This window comes from Propithecus coquereli, unplaced genomic scaffold (genome assembly GCF_000956105.1).
Source record: "Propithecus coquereli isolate 6110/MARCELLA unplaced genomic scaffold, Pcoq_1.0 Scaffold16, whole genome shotgun sequence".
NCBI classification, from domain to species: Eukaryota; Metazoa; Chordata; class Mammalia; order Primates; family Indriidae; genus Propithecus; species Propithecus coquereli.
This window is the reverse complement of record NW_012140524.1, coordinates 1,215,849-1,233,372: the sequence shown is the minus strand read 5'-3', so window position 1 is coordinate 1,233,372 and position 17,524 is coordinate 1,215,849. Positions and strand designations below refer to the sequence as shown.

At 34.8% G+C, this 17,524-nt stretch overlaps 1 protein-coding gene across 5 annotated transcripts in view; it reads left to right on the top strand.

Moving 5' to 3' along the window:
- The window catches only part of DNM1L (dynamin 1-like), a 46,955-nt gene that overhangs the window by 26,388 nt on the left and 3,043 nt on the right, over nucleotides 1–17,524 (top strand). The window contains exons 6-16 of one of the 5 annotated variants that reach the window (XM_012641009.1): nucleotides 431–593; nucleotides 3,153–3,273; nucleotides 5,506–5,637; nucleotides 7,471–7,677; nucleotides 10,454–10,574; nucleotides 10,783–10,938; nucleotides 11,170–11,259; nucleotides 12,790–12,882; nucleotides 14,996–15,052; nucleotides 15,744–15,821; nucleotides 16,145–16,177. In XM_012641009.1, the coding sequence (XP_012496463.1) occupies nucleotides 431–593; nucleotides 3,153–3,273; nucleotides 5,506–5,637; nucleotides 7,471–7,677; nucleotides 10,454–10,574; nucleotides 10,783–10,938; nucleotides 11,170–11,259; nucleotides 12,790–12,882; nucleotides 14,996–15,052; nucleotides 15,744–15,821; nucleotides 16,145–16,177 (1,251 nt within the window). Of the gene's footprint in view, nucleotides 1–430; nucleotides 594–3,152; nucleotides 3,274–5,505; nucleotides 5,638–7,470; nucleotides 7,678–10,453; nucleotides 10,575–10,782; nucleotides 10,939–11,169; nucleotides 11,260–12,789; nucleotides 12,883–14,995; nucleotides 15,053–15,743; nucleotides 15,822–16,144; nucleotides 16,205–17,524 lie in introns of all 5 variants that reach the window. The other 4 variants (XM_012641008.1, XM_012641011.1, XM_012641010.1 and 1 more) reach the window with 4 other exon arrangements.

Here is a 17,524-nt window from a genome sequence, read left to right as displayed (position 1 = left end):
CCTCTCATCATTAAAACATAAGCTCTGTGATGGCAGGAATTTTGGTCTTTTTAAAATTCACAACTGTTACATAATCTGTCATGACCTGAAATCAGGTTCAGAAGAGTGCCTGAAATATAGTAAACTGCCAATAAACACTTGATAATTGAATAAATGAATTTGTATCTAGGCAATTAACATTGCACAATCCTTAACATGGGATTGTGTTAAGTAAATTTTTACGCAAAAGTAAACTTTTGATATTTGCAAGTTATATTTGAGACTTCACGTACTACCAAATTCGTAAATACCGCTATAGTATATTGTTAATATCTTTATTTTAACTGTTTGTAAATGGAGAAATATCTATATGCTATGGATTAAATATGGGAAGAAAAAAAGCTGAGTTGATTTTTATTATTAGTTCCTTGCTCATCTCTGTTTGGTTTAGGTGCCTGTAGGTGATCAACCTAAGGATATTGAGCTTCAAATCAGAGAGCTCATTCTTCGGTTCATCAGTAATCCAAATTCCATTATCCTCGCTGTCACTGCTGCTAATACAGACATGGCAACATCAGAGGCACTTAAAATTTCAAGAGAAGTAGATCCAGATGGTAAGGACAGATGTTAATGTTTAATGAGATACTTGATTTACAATGGTAAATCTAACCTCAAGGAAGAATTTTTACTTTTAAAAGGAATATTTCCCATTGTTAATAAAAATTTAAAAATAATGCTTTCTTATTTTGCTGATAATTTTAAATAGAAATTCTGATGGAAATAAAAGTTATTAAATTGCTGTGCAGGCTAGGTAAAAATATTTCACATGACAGTATTTTTAATAGTTACGTAATGATTTAAAAATAATAAAATGGCTTTACAAAAAGGGTTGCTTATTTTCCTCTTCTCCTCTCCTCTTTTTGACAGACTCTCACTCTGTTGCCCGGGCTAGAGAGCTGTGGCGTCAGCCTGGTTCACAGCAACCTCAAACTCCTGGGCTCAAGTGATCCTCCAGGGCCTGCCTCAGCCTCCCGAGTAGCTGGGACTACAGGAACGTGCCACCACACCCGGCTAATTTTTTACATTTTCATAGAGATGGGGTCTTGCTCTTGCTCAGGCTGGTCTCGAACTCTTGAGCACAAGGGATCCTCCCACCTCTGCCTCCCAGAGTGCTAGGATTACAGGCGTGAGCCATAGTGCTGGCCTGATTTAGGTGTCTGAATGGCTGACTTTTAAGAAAAAAAAAACAGGCTGTGCCTGCTGTGGTTCACACCTGTAATCCCAGCCCTTTGGGAGGCTGAGGGGGGATCATTTGAGGCCAGGAGTTTGAGACCAACCTGGGCAACATAGCAAGACCCCGTCTTTGCAAAATAAAATTAAAAAAAAAAAAATAGCCAGGTGCAGTGGCTCAAGCCTATATTCCTAAATACTCAGAAGGCTGAGAAACGACCATTTATTGATCCCAGGAGTTTGAGGCCAGCCTGCACTACATAGACTCTCTTTAAAATAAAAAGAAAAAAAAAAGGGCAGATGACTCTCACAGTAGATGAATCACTGTGGATTATTAGTGTACAGTGGAGAATTATGGCATCTGTACTCTGCAGAGATAGAAAATATTTAGACATGCTCAAGGCACAGGGGATTCTTAGAAATAAAGGTAAAAATCCTTTTATGAAGCATTCACAACCCCAAGGATTAGTTTATACTTTTGAATCACTGATATCTAACTCATGATATGTGCATCTCTTAGTATATATAAAATGCTAGCTTATAAGAGAGTGGTTATTATTGCTGCTAATAAATGTATGCTTTGCCGCATAAAGTAACTAAAACGTTACTTATAAAAATAAGAAGCTGTTTTACTACATGAGTAATTAATGTTCATTTCAGTTAGATTAAATATCTGAGGATTTAAATTTTTTTATTTAAAGTAAACTGTTAATGCAGTTTATATGTATTAGGTCTATTTTAAACTGACCCTTCAGCCATAAACATGGTCATACTTTTGATCTACTAATCTTAATCTAGTCATACTTAGTAAGAAAATAATCCAACCCAGTATTATTTATAGTATCAAAAATTAAACAACTTAGTATGGCCAGCAGTAGGAATGATTAAGTAAATTAAAATAATAAAATATGAAATAAAAAGGATTTTGTAGATTTGGAGCAATGTAGAAAAATGCTTATAGTTGAAAAATACCGTAGGTAAAATTATGCACTATGCAGAGCAGCTGGAACTCTCATATATTGCTGATGGGAATGGTATTAGCCACTTTGGGAAAACAATTTGGCAGTTTCTTACAAAGTTAAATCAGCAATCCCACTCCTAGGTATTTACTCATGTTAAATGAGAATCTATGTTCATATAAAAAATTATATGCAAATATCTATAGCAGCTTTATTCACAATTTCCAAAAAACTTGAAACAACTCAAATATTTCTCAAATGGGGAACGAATAACTGAACGTATGTTCCATACAATGGGACACTACTCAGCAGTAAAAAAATGAACTATTGATAGTCATCAGCAACATGGATGACTCTCAAATGCACTATGCTAAATGAAAGAAGCTGGACTGGAAAGGCTATGTACTGTATGATTCTATTTAAATAACACTCTAGAAAATGCAAAACTAGGAATGGCAAACAGGGTTGATTAGATTAGTGTAGGAAAATTTGGGGAGACAATGTCTTAAGGTGGTAGCAACATATCTCTTTGTATTTGTCAAAACTCCTAGGACTATACACCAAAAAAGAGCAAATTTAAAACAAAATTTTTTAAAAAGCGTATTCAATAGCCCTAAGAGCTAATAAAAAAATTACATGTGAAAAAAATTTAAAGAATTGTATACAATGTTTAAAATTATTTTTTGAAAAGTACTTGTAAATGAAGGTTAAGAGAAACATTATCAGGCTGAGTGTAGTGGTTCACACCTGTAATCCTAGCACTTTGGGAACCCAAGGCAGAGAATCACTTGAAGCCAGAGTTCAAGACCATCCTGAGCAACACAGCAAGACCCTGTCTCCACAAAAAAAAAAAGAAAAGTATTATTAAAATGATCACAGAGGTAATGTTAGATAGGATTACTATAGATGAGGATTTTTCTTTATTAATACTTAATGGCTTTATTTAATGGGTTGTTTTTTGTTCTTTTTTTTTGCATTTATCAGGTCGCAGAACCCTGGCTGTAATCACTAAACTTGATCTCATGGATGCGGGTACTGATGCCATGGATGTATTGATGGGAAGAGTTATTCCAGTCAAACTTGGAATAATTGGAGTAGTTAACAGGTTAGCAATCAAGAATGGGATAAGAATTGTGGCATTCTCATTTCAAAGCAAGTCTGAATTTCTCAAATGTCTGAAAGGTGATGTCCTATTTTTCTACCTTTTATAATAATCTTGGTATTGCTAAAGAATCCATTGCTCTAAAGGAAGAAAAGAGATTCACTAAAGCCTCCCATAGACATTTTTTTTTTTTTTTTTTGAGACAGAGTCTCACTCTTTTGCCAGGGCTAGAGTGAGTGCTGTGGTGTCAGCCTAGCTCACAACAACCTCAAACTCCTGGGCTCAAGTGATCTTTCTGCCTCAGCCTCCCGAGGAGCTGGGACTACAGGCATGCGCCACCATGCCCCGCTAATTTTTTTCTGTATATTTTTAGTTGTCCGATTAATTTCTTTCCATTTTTAGTAGAGAAGGGGTCTTGCTCTTGCTCAGGCTGGTTTCGAACTCCTGAGCTCAAACAATCCGCCCGCCTTGGCCTCCCAGAGTGCTAGGATTACAGGCGTGAGCCACCACGCCCGGCCCCATAGACATTTTTAATGGAAAATGTTTCTAAAATTATTAATAGCAGTGTCACAAAATGGAAGATAATAGCCAGGCTTTATGAATTCTTGCCTGTTATATTAAGCTATGTATTAGGCGGCACTGGGTAAGGAAAAAAAAGTATTATCTAATTTGTACCCACTCAAGAAAGAGTTTAAGGTGGTAGGATTTTAATAGATTGGTTTGTCTCTCAGCATTAGTGATTCCGTTTAATTGCCAGGATGTGACTTAGAGAAATTTTATTAAAGGTATCCTAATTATAAATAGTTGGTATTAAAAGTTGGGGAAAGGAAACTATTATTGAATGTCTAATTATGTTTTAGACACTCTATTGTGAGCAATTTGCAAACAGTATCTCTTGGAATCTGAGGTAGGTGGTGATGTCTATATTATAATCAGAAAACTCTGGTTATTCATTTACCAAAGTCACATTACTAGTCAAAGGTAGAGCTGGATTCAAAGGAAGATCTCTCTTGTATCTCTTGGAATCTGAGGTAGGTGGTGATGTCTATATTATAATCAGAAAACTCTGGTTATTCATTTACCAAAGTGACGTAACTAGTCAAAGGTAGAGCTGGATTCAAAGGAAGATCTCTCTTAGTCCAAAGCCTTTATGTGATAGGAAACATTGAAATTATCACAAGAGCTGGGTTCCAGTCCCAATTCTTCCAGATGCAATGTGGGTTATAAATGACACCTAACATCTTTGGGTCTCAAGCTTTTTAAAACGAAAATGTTTTACTATGTGATACCTAAGATCCATTTCAGCTGTCTGCTTCTATTGATAAGGCCCTTCCATCCTCCTCCTCCTTTTTTCCCCCAATTCCAACTCTCTCCCTTTTCAGGCAAGCAGGTGGTGTAACATTATTGTATTTGTAAGTGATTGCTCTTCAAGTTAACTTTATTTTTGGTAGAAATTAGTTGCCTGCCCATAGATAAAATATATAATTGATTAAGATACACTTATATATTTTTGCACCTGTGTATAGGTGTTACTTAAGAGTACTGCTTTTGGCCAAGCGCGGTGGCTCACGCCTATAATCCTAGCTCTCTGGGAGGCCGAGGCGGGCGGATTGTTTGAGCTCAGGAGTTCGAGACCAGCCTGAGCAAGAGCGAGACCCCGTCTCTACTAAAATTAGAAAGAAATTAATTGGACAACTAAAAATATATAGAAAAAAATTAGCCGGGCATGGTGGCGCATGCCTGTAGTCCCAGCTACTTGGGAGGCTGAGGCAGGAGGGTAGCTTGAGCCCAGGAGTTTGAGGTTGCTGTGAGCTAGGATGATGCCACATGGCACTCTAGCCCGGGCAACACAGTGAGACTCTGTCTCAAAAAAAAAAAAAAAAAGTACTGCTTTTGTCTATAGTTAATGGTACTAATGAGGCTTAAACTATTCAGGCATTAATTACTTATAAGTCACATGGTTCAAATCTTGGCTTGCCACTTAACATGTTACCTTGGGTGAGTTAATTAATCTTTCTGAGCTTCAGTTCCTTGCTATAAAATGGGATAATAATGCCTATCACATAGAATTATTGAGAGAATCAAATAAAATAGTCCGTGTTAGGTATTAGGGAACAATGCCTAGTGCTATCATCATCATAAATTTTAGGCTATCATCACCACCATCCGTGTTATCATCTAAGGTAGGGAGAGGACAACAATTAACTGAATAGTTTTATTATTTTTCAACTTTAGGAGCCAGCTAGATATTAACAATAAGAAGAGTGTAGCTGATTCAATCCGTGATGAATATGCATTTCTTCAAAAGAAATATCCATCTCTGGCCAATAGAAATGGAACAAAGTATCTTGCTAGGACTCTAAACAGGTAAAATTTTTTTACCCTATAGAAATGAAATGGTTTTGTTTTACCAATAGCTGTCTGAGATCTTTCATTTTTAGTTCCTTACCTTTTCATACTGTTCCTTATACTTATTGTTTCACTTTTGTTTTTTGTATAGTATACAAGAACATAGCATAATATTAATAAGTTCTTGTAAAGTAGATGTCTCTATTTTTATTGGAGTGGTTGACATTAAATCATCATGTAGACTAGAATGAATGCTCAAGTGAATTTTAAAATGTTTTAATTATGAAATTTTTGACAGTCAATTTGAGGGTAGAACTAGATGGCAGATGACTTCATTTCCACTTTGGATTTCAGGAACTGAATTAAAATTTATTATTTTCACATGATCTATTCTTAATTTAGAATGTCTTCTATTCCTATTCATAGTAGAAATGATTTAAATTATATACTTGAATTCTGAATAGCCATTGATGGAATAGGGACTAGAATTCCTTTCTAGAAGATGTATAAAAGACTGAAGTGAAAGCCATCTTCTCTTATTTTTATCTTATTCTCTAAATTAAAGACCGATAGACTTGGCTCTTAGTAAGATTGATTTTTCACTGTGCTGGATACCCATTGTAAAAGATGTCAATGAGACCAAAATTATATAGGATTGAGTGACTTAGTTTCTTTGTGGTAGTTGCAATAATTTAAAAATAATTTGCATTTTTTAATTTTATATTTGGTTCTTTGGCATTTGTTACAATTGATGGGTTGAAAGCAAATTTAAAAAGCATTGACCAAAACTGGTTCCTTCATGTCATTTTTTTCAGACTAAGTATTTACCTCTAAGATTGCATTATTTTCTGCTCTTATAATTTAGGAAAAACCAACCAAAGTATTTCTTTCCTATTCTCACGCAGTCAGTCACTCAGTATGGCACAGAATGCTTCTGATACCAGATGTCAGATGGGGATTTTTTTCTCCCATACACCAAGCAAGCAATTCTTCAGTGGATTCTAACTAGATGTCCTCTAATTCAATTCAGTTCTAACACCATTTACCTGCAGAGAGCGTCAGATCCCACCAGTTGAGGGCTCAGTCCCACAAGACTGCCCTTCACTTCAGAGGCCAGTCACAGACATGGGTTGTAGCTTGTGCTTCTGACCAACTGGCTATAATTTGGGGTTTCCATGACCTCCTGCTCAGGTTCAATAAATTTCTTAGAGTGGCTCACAGAACGCAAGGAAACACTTTACTTATGTGTGATCATTTATTATAAAGGATATTACAAAGGATACAGAAGAACAGCCAGATGAAGAAATGCACAGGGCAAGGCATGTGGGAAGGGGCTTGAAGCTTTCATGCCCTCCCTTGGCATGCCATCCACCAGGAACCTCCATGTGTTTTGCTGTTGGGAAGCTTCACAACTCTGTCCTTTTGAGTTTTTATGGAAGCTTCATTACATAGGCATGATTGATTTGGTCACTGGCCATTGGTGATCAGCTCAACCTTCAGCCTGTCTCTCATCCCCGGAGTTTGGAGGGTAGGGCTAAAAGCCCCAACCTTTTAATCATGACTTAGTCATTCTGGTGACCAGGCCCTATCCTATAGCTATCTTGGGGACCCGAGCTACCAGTCATCTCATTAGCATCCAAAGACACTCATCACTCTGGAGATTCCAAGGAATTTAGGAGCTGAGTGCCAGGAAATGGAGACAAAGACCAAATATATATTTCATGGTATCATACCTGCCAAGACAAATTCATTGACAGGTTTCCCCTATTATTTGCATGTTAAAAATTTGACTTGTTTGGGGCTTCAGAGTATACAATTTTACTTTAAAATCCTTCCTTTCTATCTTGTTAGGTTACTGATGCATCACATCAGAGATTGCTTACCAGAGTTGAAAACAAGAATAAATGTTCTAGCTGCTCAGTATCAGTCTCTTCTAAATAGCTATGGTGAACCTGTGGATGATAAAAGTGCTACTTTACTCCAGCTTATCACCAAATTTGCTACAGAATATTGTAACACTATTGAAGGAACTGCTAAATATATTGAAACTTCAGAGCTGTAAGTAAGAAATTACTTTTCTGTAGATTTGGTTTCCTGGATTGCTAGGTCATTTTATCATTTATTAAAGTAACTTTAGCTGAGATTATCTGATTGTGATTTATTATCTATGAAACAGGAACATCATTTTGTAGAAATGATAGGATGATGTCTGGTATGTATGTAAAAATGCTTTATAAACTATGTATAAAGCACAGTAAAAATTTCAGATACTTTAAAAACTATTTTAATTGATAAGCATTTAAAAATATTTCTTAATTCTAAAAAATGTTATTTCTTTAATATCCACAATATAATTGTTCATGAAACGTAAGAAAATGCAGATGAGTAGAAATAAAACATAAGCCCAGGATTGTACCAGTGGTGCGTGCCTGTAGTCCCAGCTACTTAGGAAGCTGAGGCAGGAGGATCCCTTGAGCCTAGGAGTTTGAGGCCAGCCTGGGCTACATATTGAGACCCTGTCTCAAACAAACAAAAAAAAAGGTTAGCATTGACCTAGACATTTTTCTCTGCATCTGTAAAACATATAAATGCCTATTACACATAATTTCTGAAGTTTGGCATTGACCTAAACATTTTTCTGTGCATCTATAAAACATAAATGCCTGTATTATATACATCTTATAAATCAGATGCTATACTTACTATTTTGGAATCACTTTTTTAACATGTCACAAATAACTTTCTATCTAATGTTATACATTACATTGTCATTCTGAATATTAGCATAGTATTTTACTTTTTAGGTATATTCTCATTGGTTAAACCAGTCCCCCTACTATTGGACAGTTTGTTTTCAATACACCTGTATAATACACCTATATAAATGGTGTTGTATGTTGCACCTATCTCTGGGCATTGTATTACTCTGATGATAAATTCCTAGAAATAGAATTACTAGATTAAAAGGTATAACATGCTCAAAGTCTTTCATTACATATTGCATACTATTTGCATTTTGTACTCTTTTACTACTAGCATGATGTCTATTTCTCTACACCTTCATTTTTTAAAAAAAACTTTTTTTGGAAATAATTATAGACTAATAGGAAGTTGCAAAGAAATGTACAGAGAGGTCCTGTGCACCCTCCAGCCCACCTCTCCCAATACTGACATCTTGTGTAACAATTGTAGTACAATAACAAAATGAGAAAATGGATATTGGTACAATCCATAGTGCTTATTCAGATTTTGCCAATTTTACGTGAACTCATTTTGTGTGTGTGTGTGTGTGTGTAGTTCAATGTACCTTAGCGTGACCCAGGTGGTCTTTCATATGAGTTAACTCCATAGAGAGAGTATTTAACAGACTAATTATTGAATCATTATTATATATATGGCATATTGAGGGAAATAAAGATTACTACAATGGGCCTTTAAGGAGTTTAGTGGGTAAAGTAAGTCAAGGTAATATGAGGCATGATTAGGTGGCAAAAGTATAATTGTTTTATATGAACACTTCTTATTGTTAAATATAATATCCAGAAAAGTGCATATAACATACGTGGACCGTTTTATAAATAGTTAATAAATTAACTATCTGTGTCTACCTAATCAAGCTTTTAGGACATTGAGGAGAGACCATTTACATTTCTTCAGGGATGGGGAGAACTTCACAGTTATTTAGAGAAGGGAAAGGTTGGAGGTAGACCAATTACTGGTAATTTTAGCCATATTTAAGTGCACAATTTAGTGGCATTAATTACATTCACAGTTTGTACAACCATCACTAGTATCTGTATCCAAAATTTTTACCACCTCAACAGAAACTCTGTACCTATTAAGCAGTTATTCCCCATGCCTCTCTCCCCTAGACCCAGTAACCTGTAATTTACTTTGTCTCTATGAATTTGCCTATTCTAGATATTTCATGTAAGTGGAATCATACAATATTTGTCCTTTGTGCTTACTTCAGTTAGCATAATGTTGGACTAGTACCTTTTGTCTGAACTACTATAAAAAAGTTTTGGATAGTGGTGGTAAAAATAGAGAGGAAGGGATGATTTGGGGTGACATCATAAAGATATTTGTAGAATTCAACTGGACTTGAATAAAACAAAAGATAACACTAGGGTTTTTAGTTATTAAACAAAATAGGAAACACAAGGTGCTCAGTACATAGGTCAAGAGATTCAGTTTTGTCTAAAGCAGGTAGATGACAGCCCACCAGTTAAGAATGATTTTTACATTGTAAATCAATGTAAATTTTTACATTGTAAATGTAAAAATGAAAAAAATTCAAAAAAGAGTATTTCATAACATGAAAATTATATAAAATATAAAATTCAGTATGCATAAGTTTTATTGGAACACAGCTGTGCTTATTTGTTTACTTATTGTCTACGGCTACTTTTGTTGAATAGTTACAACAGGGACCGTATGGCCTGCAACGCCTAAAATATTTACTATCTGGCTCTTTACAGAGAAAGTTTGCTGACCTCTACTTTAGATTGTTAATCAACAGAAATGAATAAGGCACTCTTTCCTGTCCTTGAGCTCATAGTCAAAGAAAACTAGAACAGAGAAAAGGTGTTTAGCAATTCTTAGTTAACTGATGTTTTATGTCACAACAGTTACTATATATGCAAGTATATACTTGTACCTTTCAAGAAATGACTCCTAGTTGAGAACACATGGAAATGTGAATGGACTAAATGTGTTTATCTGAAGTTTTCTCAGGAAATGAGATGAGCTTAAAGCTAATAGAAAGACTTCTAACTTTTAGCTTCATTCCCTTTTAGTAATGCTAGAAACCATACACTTCTTTGCCTTTCAGATGTGGTGGTGCTAGAATTTGTTATATTTTCCATGAGACTTTTGGGCGAACCTTAGAATCTGTTGACCCACTTGGTGGCCTTAACACTATTGACATTTTGACTGCCATTAGAAATGCTACTGTGAGTATGCTTAACTTTTGTACTTTTTAAAAATGGGAGGTTAAAGCTTCATTTTTTTACCCATATATCTTTTTAAATTAATTGTAAACTTTGTTATTTTGCTCTCATACTTGAAATTAAGCACTTTTTATGAAATTATGTTTTAACCTTTGGAAAGAACTGAAATTACATGTACCTACAATAAGAGCTCTAAGTTTTATTTTTTCAGGGTCCTCGTCCTGCTTTGTTTGTGCCTGAGGTTTCATTTGAGTTACTGGTCAAGCGGCAAATTAAACGTCTAGAAGAGCCCAGCCTTCGTTGTGTGGAACTGGTTCATGAGGAAATGCAAAGGATCATTCAGCACTGTAGCAACTACAGTACACAGGTAACTGAGAGAAATGTAACTGCAAACTTCAGATTCACTAGTAAAGGACATGAGGCGGTTGCATAGGGTGGGAGAAAATGGGTAAGATGGGCTAAAAGTTAAAACCTCCAGTTCCCTCACTAAAAGTGATTTGAGATAGTACTCCTAAATGAAACTTCCAAAGCTAATTCAGAATTTCAGTCATGATTAAGTGAAATAAATTGACATTTTTCTTTCCTTCATCATTTATAGGAATTGTTACGGTTTCCTAAACTCCATGATGCCATAGTTGAAGTAGTGACTTGTCTTCTTCGTAAAAGGTTGCCTGTTACAAATGAAATGGTGAGCTACTGTGTCACAAATCATCATTGTAATCACTGTTAGTAAAAGTTTAAATTTTTGGTTGGCTGCTTTTTTATACAGCATTATATGATTACCTTAGAGTTTAGGCATAATGTTTCCCAGTGTATTGGGAGGACCAAAGTGAGTTTCAGTCTTATTTTAAAGGAAAATTTTCAGTAATTCTGCTATAAAGTATATTTTTCTTCATATTTTAATCATTGTTAGCCTGCAACAACAGGTTTTCATGAGATTGGAGTTATTGTTAACAATAACTCCCTTAAGGGTTGTGAATAATTTTGGTATGTTATATAGTATACTGATCTTAATGGAAAATTAGTTCTATCTTCAGCTTCGGTAAACTGAGGCTTTACAGCATGCTTTTACTTTATGAAGTACATCAGGGTAATCTGGCCATTTCTACAGCTTGCTTATTTGATGACCTAAACTATAATATAGTTGCTTGCTACTATTCTGTGAGTTGCTGCTATCCACAGTAATAAAAATGCTGAAATTGGCAGAAATATGGGATAAGCATTTAAAATTCCCTTATTCCTCTAATTGTTGGCTGGGTTTTTTGTTTTTTTGTTTTTGTTTTTCTTTTTCTTTCTGGTCACTAAAAGTGCATTTGGGTCCTTGGCTCAGGATGTGAGCCCCAGTGGAGGTTACTAAGAGTACAAAACCATCCTTGGAAATATAGAATGTAAGTGCTGCTGCTTGGTTGTTTCCTTAGCAAGGATAACCCTCAGATTCAGATGTCTAAGACTGAACTTAGCCTGATCTCAAACTCTACCTACTGATATCACCGAATCATTGGAACTTCATTTGAATAGACCCCTCTCACCTAGTTCTGAATCTGTAAGTGGTGTTCTGATACCTGAGATTTGTCAGGATAGTGCAGAGGACATAGTAAAGGATTTACATTTATTTTCTCTATAAGCCTTAGAAATTCTGTAGGGGGCTGGAGAAATTAATTTCAACTTTTCTTTTTGATTATCCCATTAGGATCTTGAACCCCATATGATTATTTTAACTAGGTGCTTCATAAGTAACACTCATCAGTCACTAATTCAGGTCTTTAAAATATATCCTTTACCCAAGTAAAGTTAACATCTTTAACTTATGTCTGATTATGAACTGTTTTCTTATTGTTGTTACTCAACTAAAACTTTGACATGGAATAGTGGATGATCTGAAGTTTTAATAGCAAAGTTGCATAAAGCCCTGGAACTTAGATTTGTATCAGGTAGATAACTTTTTTCTTAACAGTAAAATACTTCTAGCTACCTTAATGTCATTTTTCCCCCTTAGTAATGCAATTTTAGATGCAGAAATGTAAATAATTTAAAGCTAGAACTAATTATTTTTGGCATAAGATTTATCAGTTGGAATCTAATTATTGAGTAATTATTTAGGCATGAATTTCCTGTACTTTTTCAGTATTGTCTGTTTAGTAAATTTTATGTATAAATTTCTGGAACTAAAATTAGGTTGACATAGTTTTGAAGATAGCCTAACTCTATTTTTTTCTAGGTCCATAACTTAGTGGCAATTGAATTGGCTTATATCAACACAAAACATCCAGACTTTGCTGATGCTTGTGGGCTAATGAACAATAATATAGAGGTAAATACAGTTGAAACTGTCCTTTTTCACAGGTAGAAAATCTATTATAATTCAGTCATATCAAACTTATTAAGCATGGGATAACTATAAAATAGACATGTACCATATTAGTGCCTGTTTTATGCCAGGAAATATGCCAAGGAGGCCGGGCGCGCGGTGGCTCACACCTGTAATCCTTAGCACTCTGGGAGGCCGAGGCGGGTGGATTGTTTGAGCTCAGGAGTTCGAGACCAGCTTGAGGCAAGAGCGAGACCCTGTCTCTACTAAAAATAGAAATTAGCTGGACAACTAAAAAATATATAGAAAAAATTAGCCGGGCATGGTGGCACATGCCTGTAGTCCCAGCTACTTGGGAGGCTGAGGCAGTAGGATCGCTTGAGCCCAGGAGTTTGAGGTTGCTGTGAGCTAGGCTGACGCCATGGTACTCTAGCCTGGGCAACAGAGTGAGACTCTGTCTCAAAAAAAAAAAAAAAAAAAATTTAGCATGTAGACACTTCCTTAGTTTAAGGATTTAGTTCTTTTAACATTGAAATCTGTATCTAGAGCAGTTTTGTTATATTGACAAGGTCATATGTGATATGGTTTCAGATCAGTATTTTTCTACAGTGAGTATGTCTCTGGTTTTAATGACTGTGCCAAAGAACTTTATGGGGGTATTCTCATTTAATCTTTACCATACACCTGTGAGGGTAGATAATGTTAACAGATTGGAAAACCAAGGCTTAGAAGGAGTTGGTAACCTATCTACTTAAAGCAAGTAAGTCAGGTCTGCTGAGGTCCTAACTGGTTGGTAACAGCCTAGGGCGAGAATTACTGTTCTCTAGATTCCCTGCCTTTTGCTTTGTATCACTCTTCAAAATGTACATTTATACATGCTAACTCTATTCTGAAGATTAATATCCATATATTTTTATCATCTATATTTTTTTACCACTGGCTAATCTCTCATGAACAAATGAAAAATATGTCAATTTTCTGGAAAAAAAATTCCTTATACATAAAACGTGAAGCTGCTTCGTTAACATATACCTTTTTGTAAGTTTGAGAGTATTCATGAAATACTTTCTACTTAGGAACAATTTTGACTATATTTAAACTAAACGCTTTTCTACTGTATTTGATGCAGCCTATGAGAGATCCATTATTAACATCCACATCTTTCTATATCTTCATAATCTTGAACCTACCATAGTACTTAGATGTAGCAGGTGCATATTGATTTGAATTTAAGTTTCTTTAGCTTTTTACTGTAGTTACTTTGATAACATTAGCAAATTAGAACAGTGGGCAGTTAGTTGATCAGTCTGTTAAATTAGCCAGGTTAGAGAAAGGACTATCAGTTGTCAACACTATTTATTTCTTGGAAGTAGTTGGATAAAGAAAATGGAACAGTTTTTTTTTTTTTTTTAAGAATTAGTGTAACTTTTTATTAAGATGGTATTGTTTTTATTAAAGAAATACATGAAAATGGTTAAATAAAACCAAATAGTTCCAAAAGTCTTAAAATGAAAACAACAGTCCCGTCAGTTTCTTTCCAGAGGCAAGGGCTTTATACCACCACTGTGTTCACTTTCCCTTCATATTGTCCCCAAATGAAAATGGAACAGTTTTTAAGGATAACCTCAGCCACAGATACTTCTTCAAGTTATGGTTTTGTGTGTAGCAGTTGTGTGAATTTAACACAAAACTGTGCAGGTTAGAGTGATTTTTAAAGGCTTTGCTAAGTTTTCTGTGATCTGTGTGCTTCAAATACTACATGGTATTTTGAAGGCTTAATGTTCCACATTTATGTGGGGACAGTTTAAATCAGTGTTTCTTACCTTAGTGGGAAAGGGAGAGAAGATGTCAGTCTGTTGCCCCTCATTTCAGAACCCCTGGTATAGGAAGCCACTGTTACTGACACAGTATTGTATCCCTCTGGTGTGTTGGGGCAGGAAAAAAAGATTCAGAAGCATTGGATTAAATGATTTATTATTTATTTTAAAATAATGATAATTATGGCATGAGTCCCAACAGTGAGAAGATGTATCTGTAAGCTAGTCTACATTTTTTAGTAGGTATGTATCTCAGTGCTCTGATAATCACTTCTGTTTTGCTTGCTGGTGTTTTATAGGAACAAAGGAGAAACAGGCTAGCAAGAGAATTACCTTCAGGTGTATCACGAGACAAGGTAAAAAACCAATGTTTTTAAAGCATATTCCTAAATACCCAAAGGTGCACTGGTGAGCCTCAGAATATTATTCAGTCATAGAAGTAATTTTTTCTTCTCTCTTTAACACTCCATTGGAACTATTTAATTGTTTGAGTAAAGGTATGCAAGTTTAAAATAGTAATTTAAAGATAATAGTAGTTTGAATTCACTGGAATAAATGTTTAAAGGTGGCTTTTAAACATTAAGCCACCCTTTTAAAAAAAACTCAGTGACTGTGTCAACTTTGTAAAATTAGTTGAAATGACTAATGACTTTATTATAATAAGATTTTTGGAGCGGGAAGACAACAATATGCACGTAACAGGTTTTAATTACCAATAATACCTATAATAGTTACATATATTAATATATGTGTATAAATATTTGTTACTTTGAATTCTTTGCCAGAAAAGAATCTTATCAAATACCAAAAATAAAAACAAAGCTTTTGGATTTTCTTACATAGTCACCTGAAGAACACTTCACAATGGTGACAATGGTACAGGAAATAGGCAGGGTAAACAATTTTATCTCCCATGATTACTTTCGTTTTTCATGTTATTTTACTATTTTGTTACAGAGGTGAAAAATTCACATTTATAGAATGTTTCTGAATTCATTTTTGGCATCCTTGATTTTTTTTTTTTCCCCCTGCATTTTTTGATTTTAGTCTTCTAAAGTTCCAAGTGCTTTGGCACCTGCCTCCCAGGAGCCCTCCCCTGCTGCTTCTGCTGAGGCTGATGGCAAGGTCTGTTCTGATTCCTAATCTAAACTTGCATGCCTAGCTGTTTGGTGCAACATAATCTTCTGGAAACAATACACTGGATAGAAGAATATAAATATGAGATATTTGTGCTAAGGTCAGATCATTTTAGTGTAATATAAATTTTAAAATTATTTAACAATGTATATTTTATAAAATATTCTTGACATGCTTTTGCTTACAATATAAAAAGTGCCCACAGAAAAAAGTAATTTAAAGAGAAAATTATCCTGCACTTTTTGAATTTCAAGCCATTGGTATTTAAATTTTGCTTGTTAAATTGCATGTTTTAACATATCTTTTAACAGTTAATTCAGGACAGCAGAAGAGAAACTAAAAATGTGAGTCTGTTGCTTCAAAATGAAAATGTTAGTACCTTTGGTTCTCACTAAAACACTGTCTTTAAAACCATTGAAGAACCTTGTTTGTACAGTGGCATCTATCTCTTGTTGTCTGTGTTATGTTCTTAATGTTCCTTTCATCTAACCCATGTAAGATGGCATTAAAATTCTAGTTTTAATTAACAACAATAGGCTTTAATAACTAGTAACAGTGGGAAATAGGCTTTCCCACTGTTTTCCTGTTCAAGAATAGATTTGAATTTAGTATTTTGGTAGGGAATTAAGATTTCAGAGATGGAAATGTTACTTTTGAACATTTCCTCTTTAAAGATTTTGAGATCTGTTCAGTACTAATGGATAATCCTCTAATGCTTCTTTCTTATGCTTCCAATTAGTTTGTACTTGGCCCCCCAAATGTATAGCTTCACATGTGCTTCAAAAGCTTAAGCAAATTCAAAACAAACAGGAGGACTGAGAGTTTAAGACTGTGGTCAATTCTTGATAAACCTTTTAGGGTAAAATTAAATAATGTGTAAATTACTCAGACCTATTCCTATTTATCTCCTTTCCTTATTGTCCATATTTAAGGTTCTTAACCTTAAAGCCTTATGTCTTCTCTTCTCTCAGCCTACTGTGCTCAGATATTAAAAGCACCTAAATCACTGCACAAGTTTTATTTCATTCATAGCATCACACTGGATACGCTAACTTTTCTTAAGATTTCATTTGCTGAATCACTCATGTATGGTTAACAAGCGTTAAAACTGTAACTACTCGTTTGTAAATTAATGTATAATATAAATGTATTGCCTGCATTTAGATGTATCTCACCTTAACTAACATACTAGAGATAGTTTTTGGCCAGTATTCTGATTCAGAATGATACCCCAAAACTGGCATTTTTCTAACAACTGCTATAACATTATGTTAAATTTATATAATCCATTTTTAGACTGTGATCTTAAAGAGCTTCTAAAAAAAAATCTCCTAAATATTGATGAACTGTTTTTTCCATTATTGTAGCCATCTTTAAGAAGTCAAGACTCTTACATATATCCTAGAAAATAAGGTGCAAAGGCACTTGTGATTAATGGTAGCACTAGATTTCTTTCAGCAGATCCTTTCTCAGAAGAATTTGTGTTTATGTCATATTCCACATTTGAGGCAGCTTATAGTGATTGTCAGCCTAAGAAAAGAATATCCAGTTTTTTTTTTTTTTTTTTTTAAAGTTTTTACTCTGGCCTTTTGGGATGCTTAATGGTCCACATTTATGTGGGGACAGTTTAAATCAGTGTTTCTTACCTTAGTGGGAAAGGGAGAGAAGATGTCAGTCTGTTGCCCCTCATT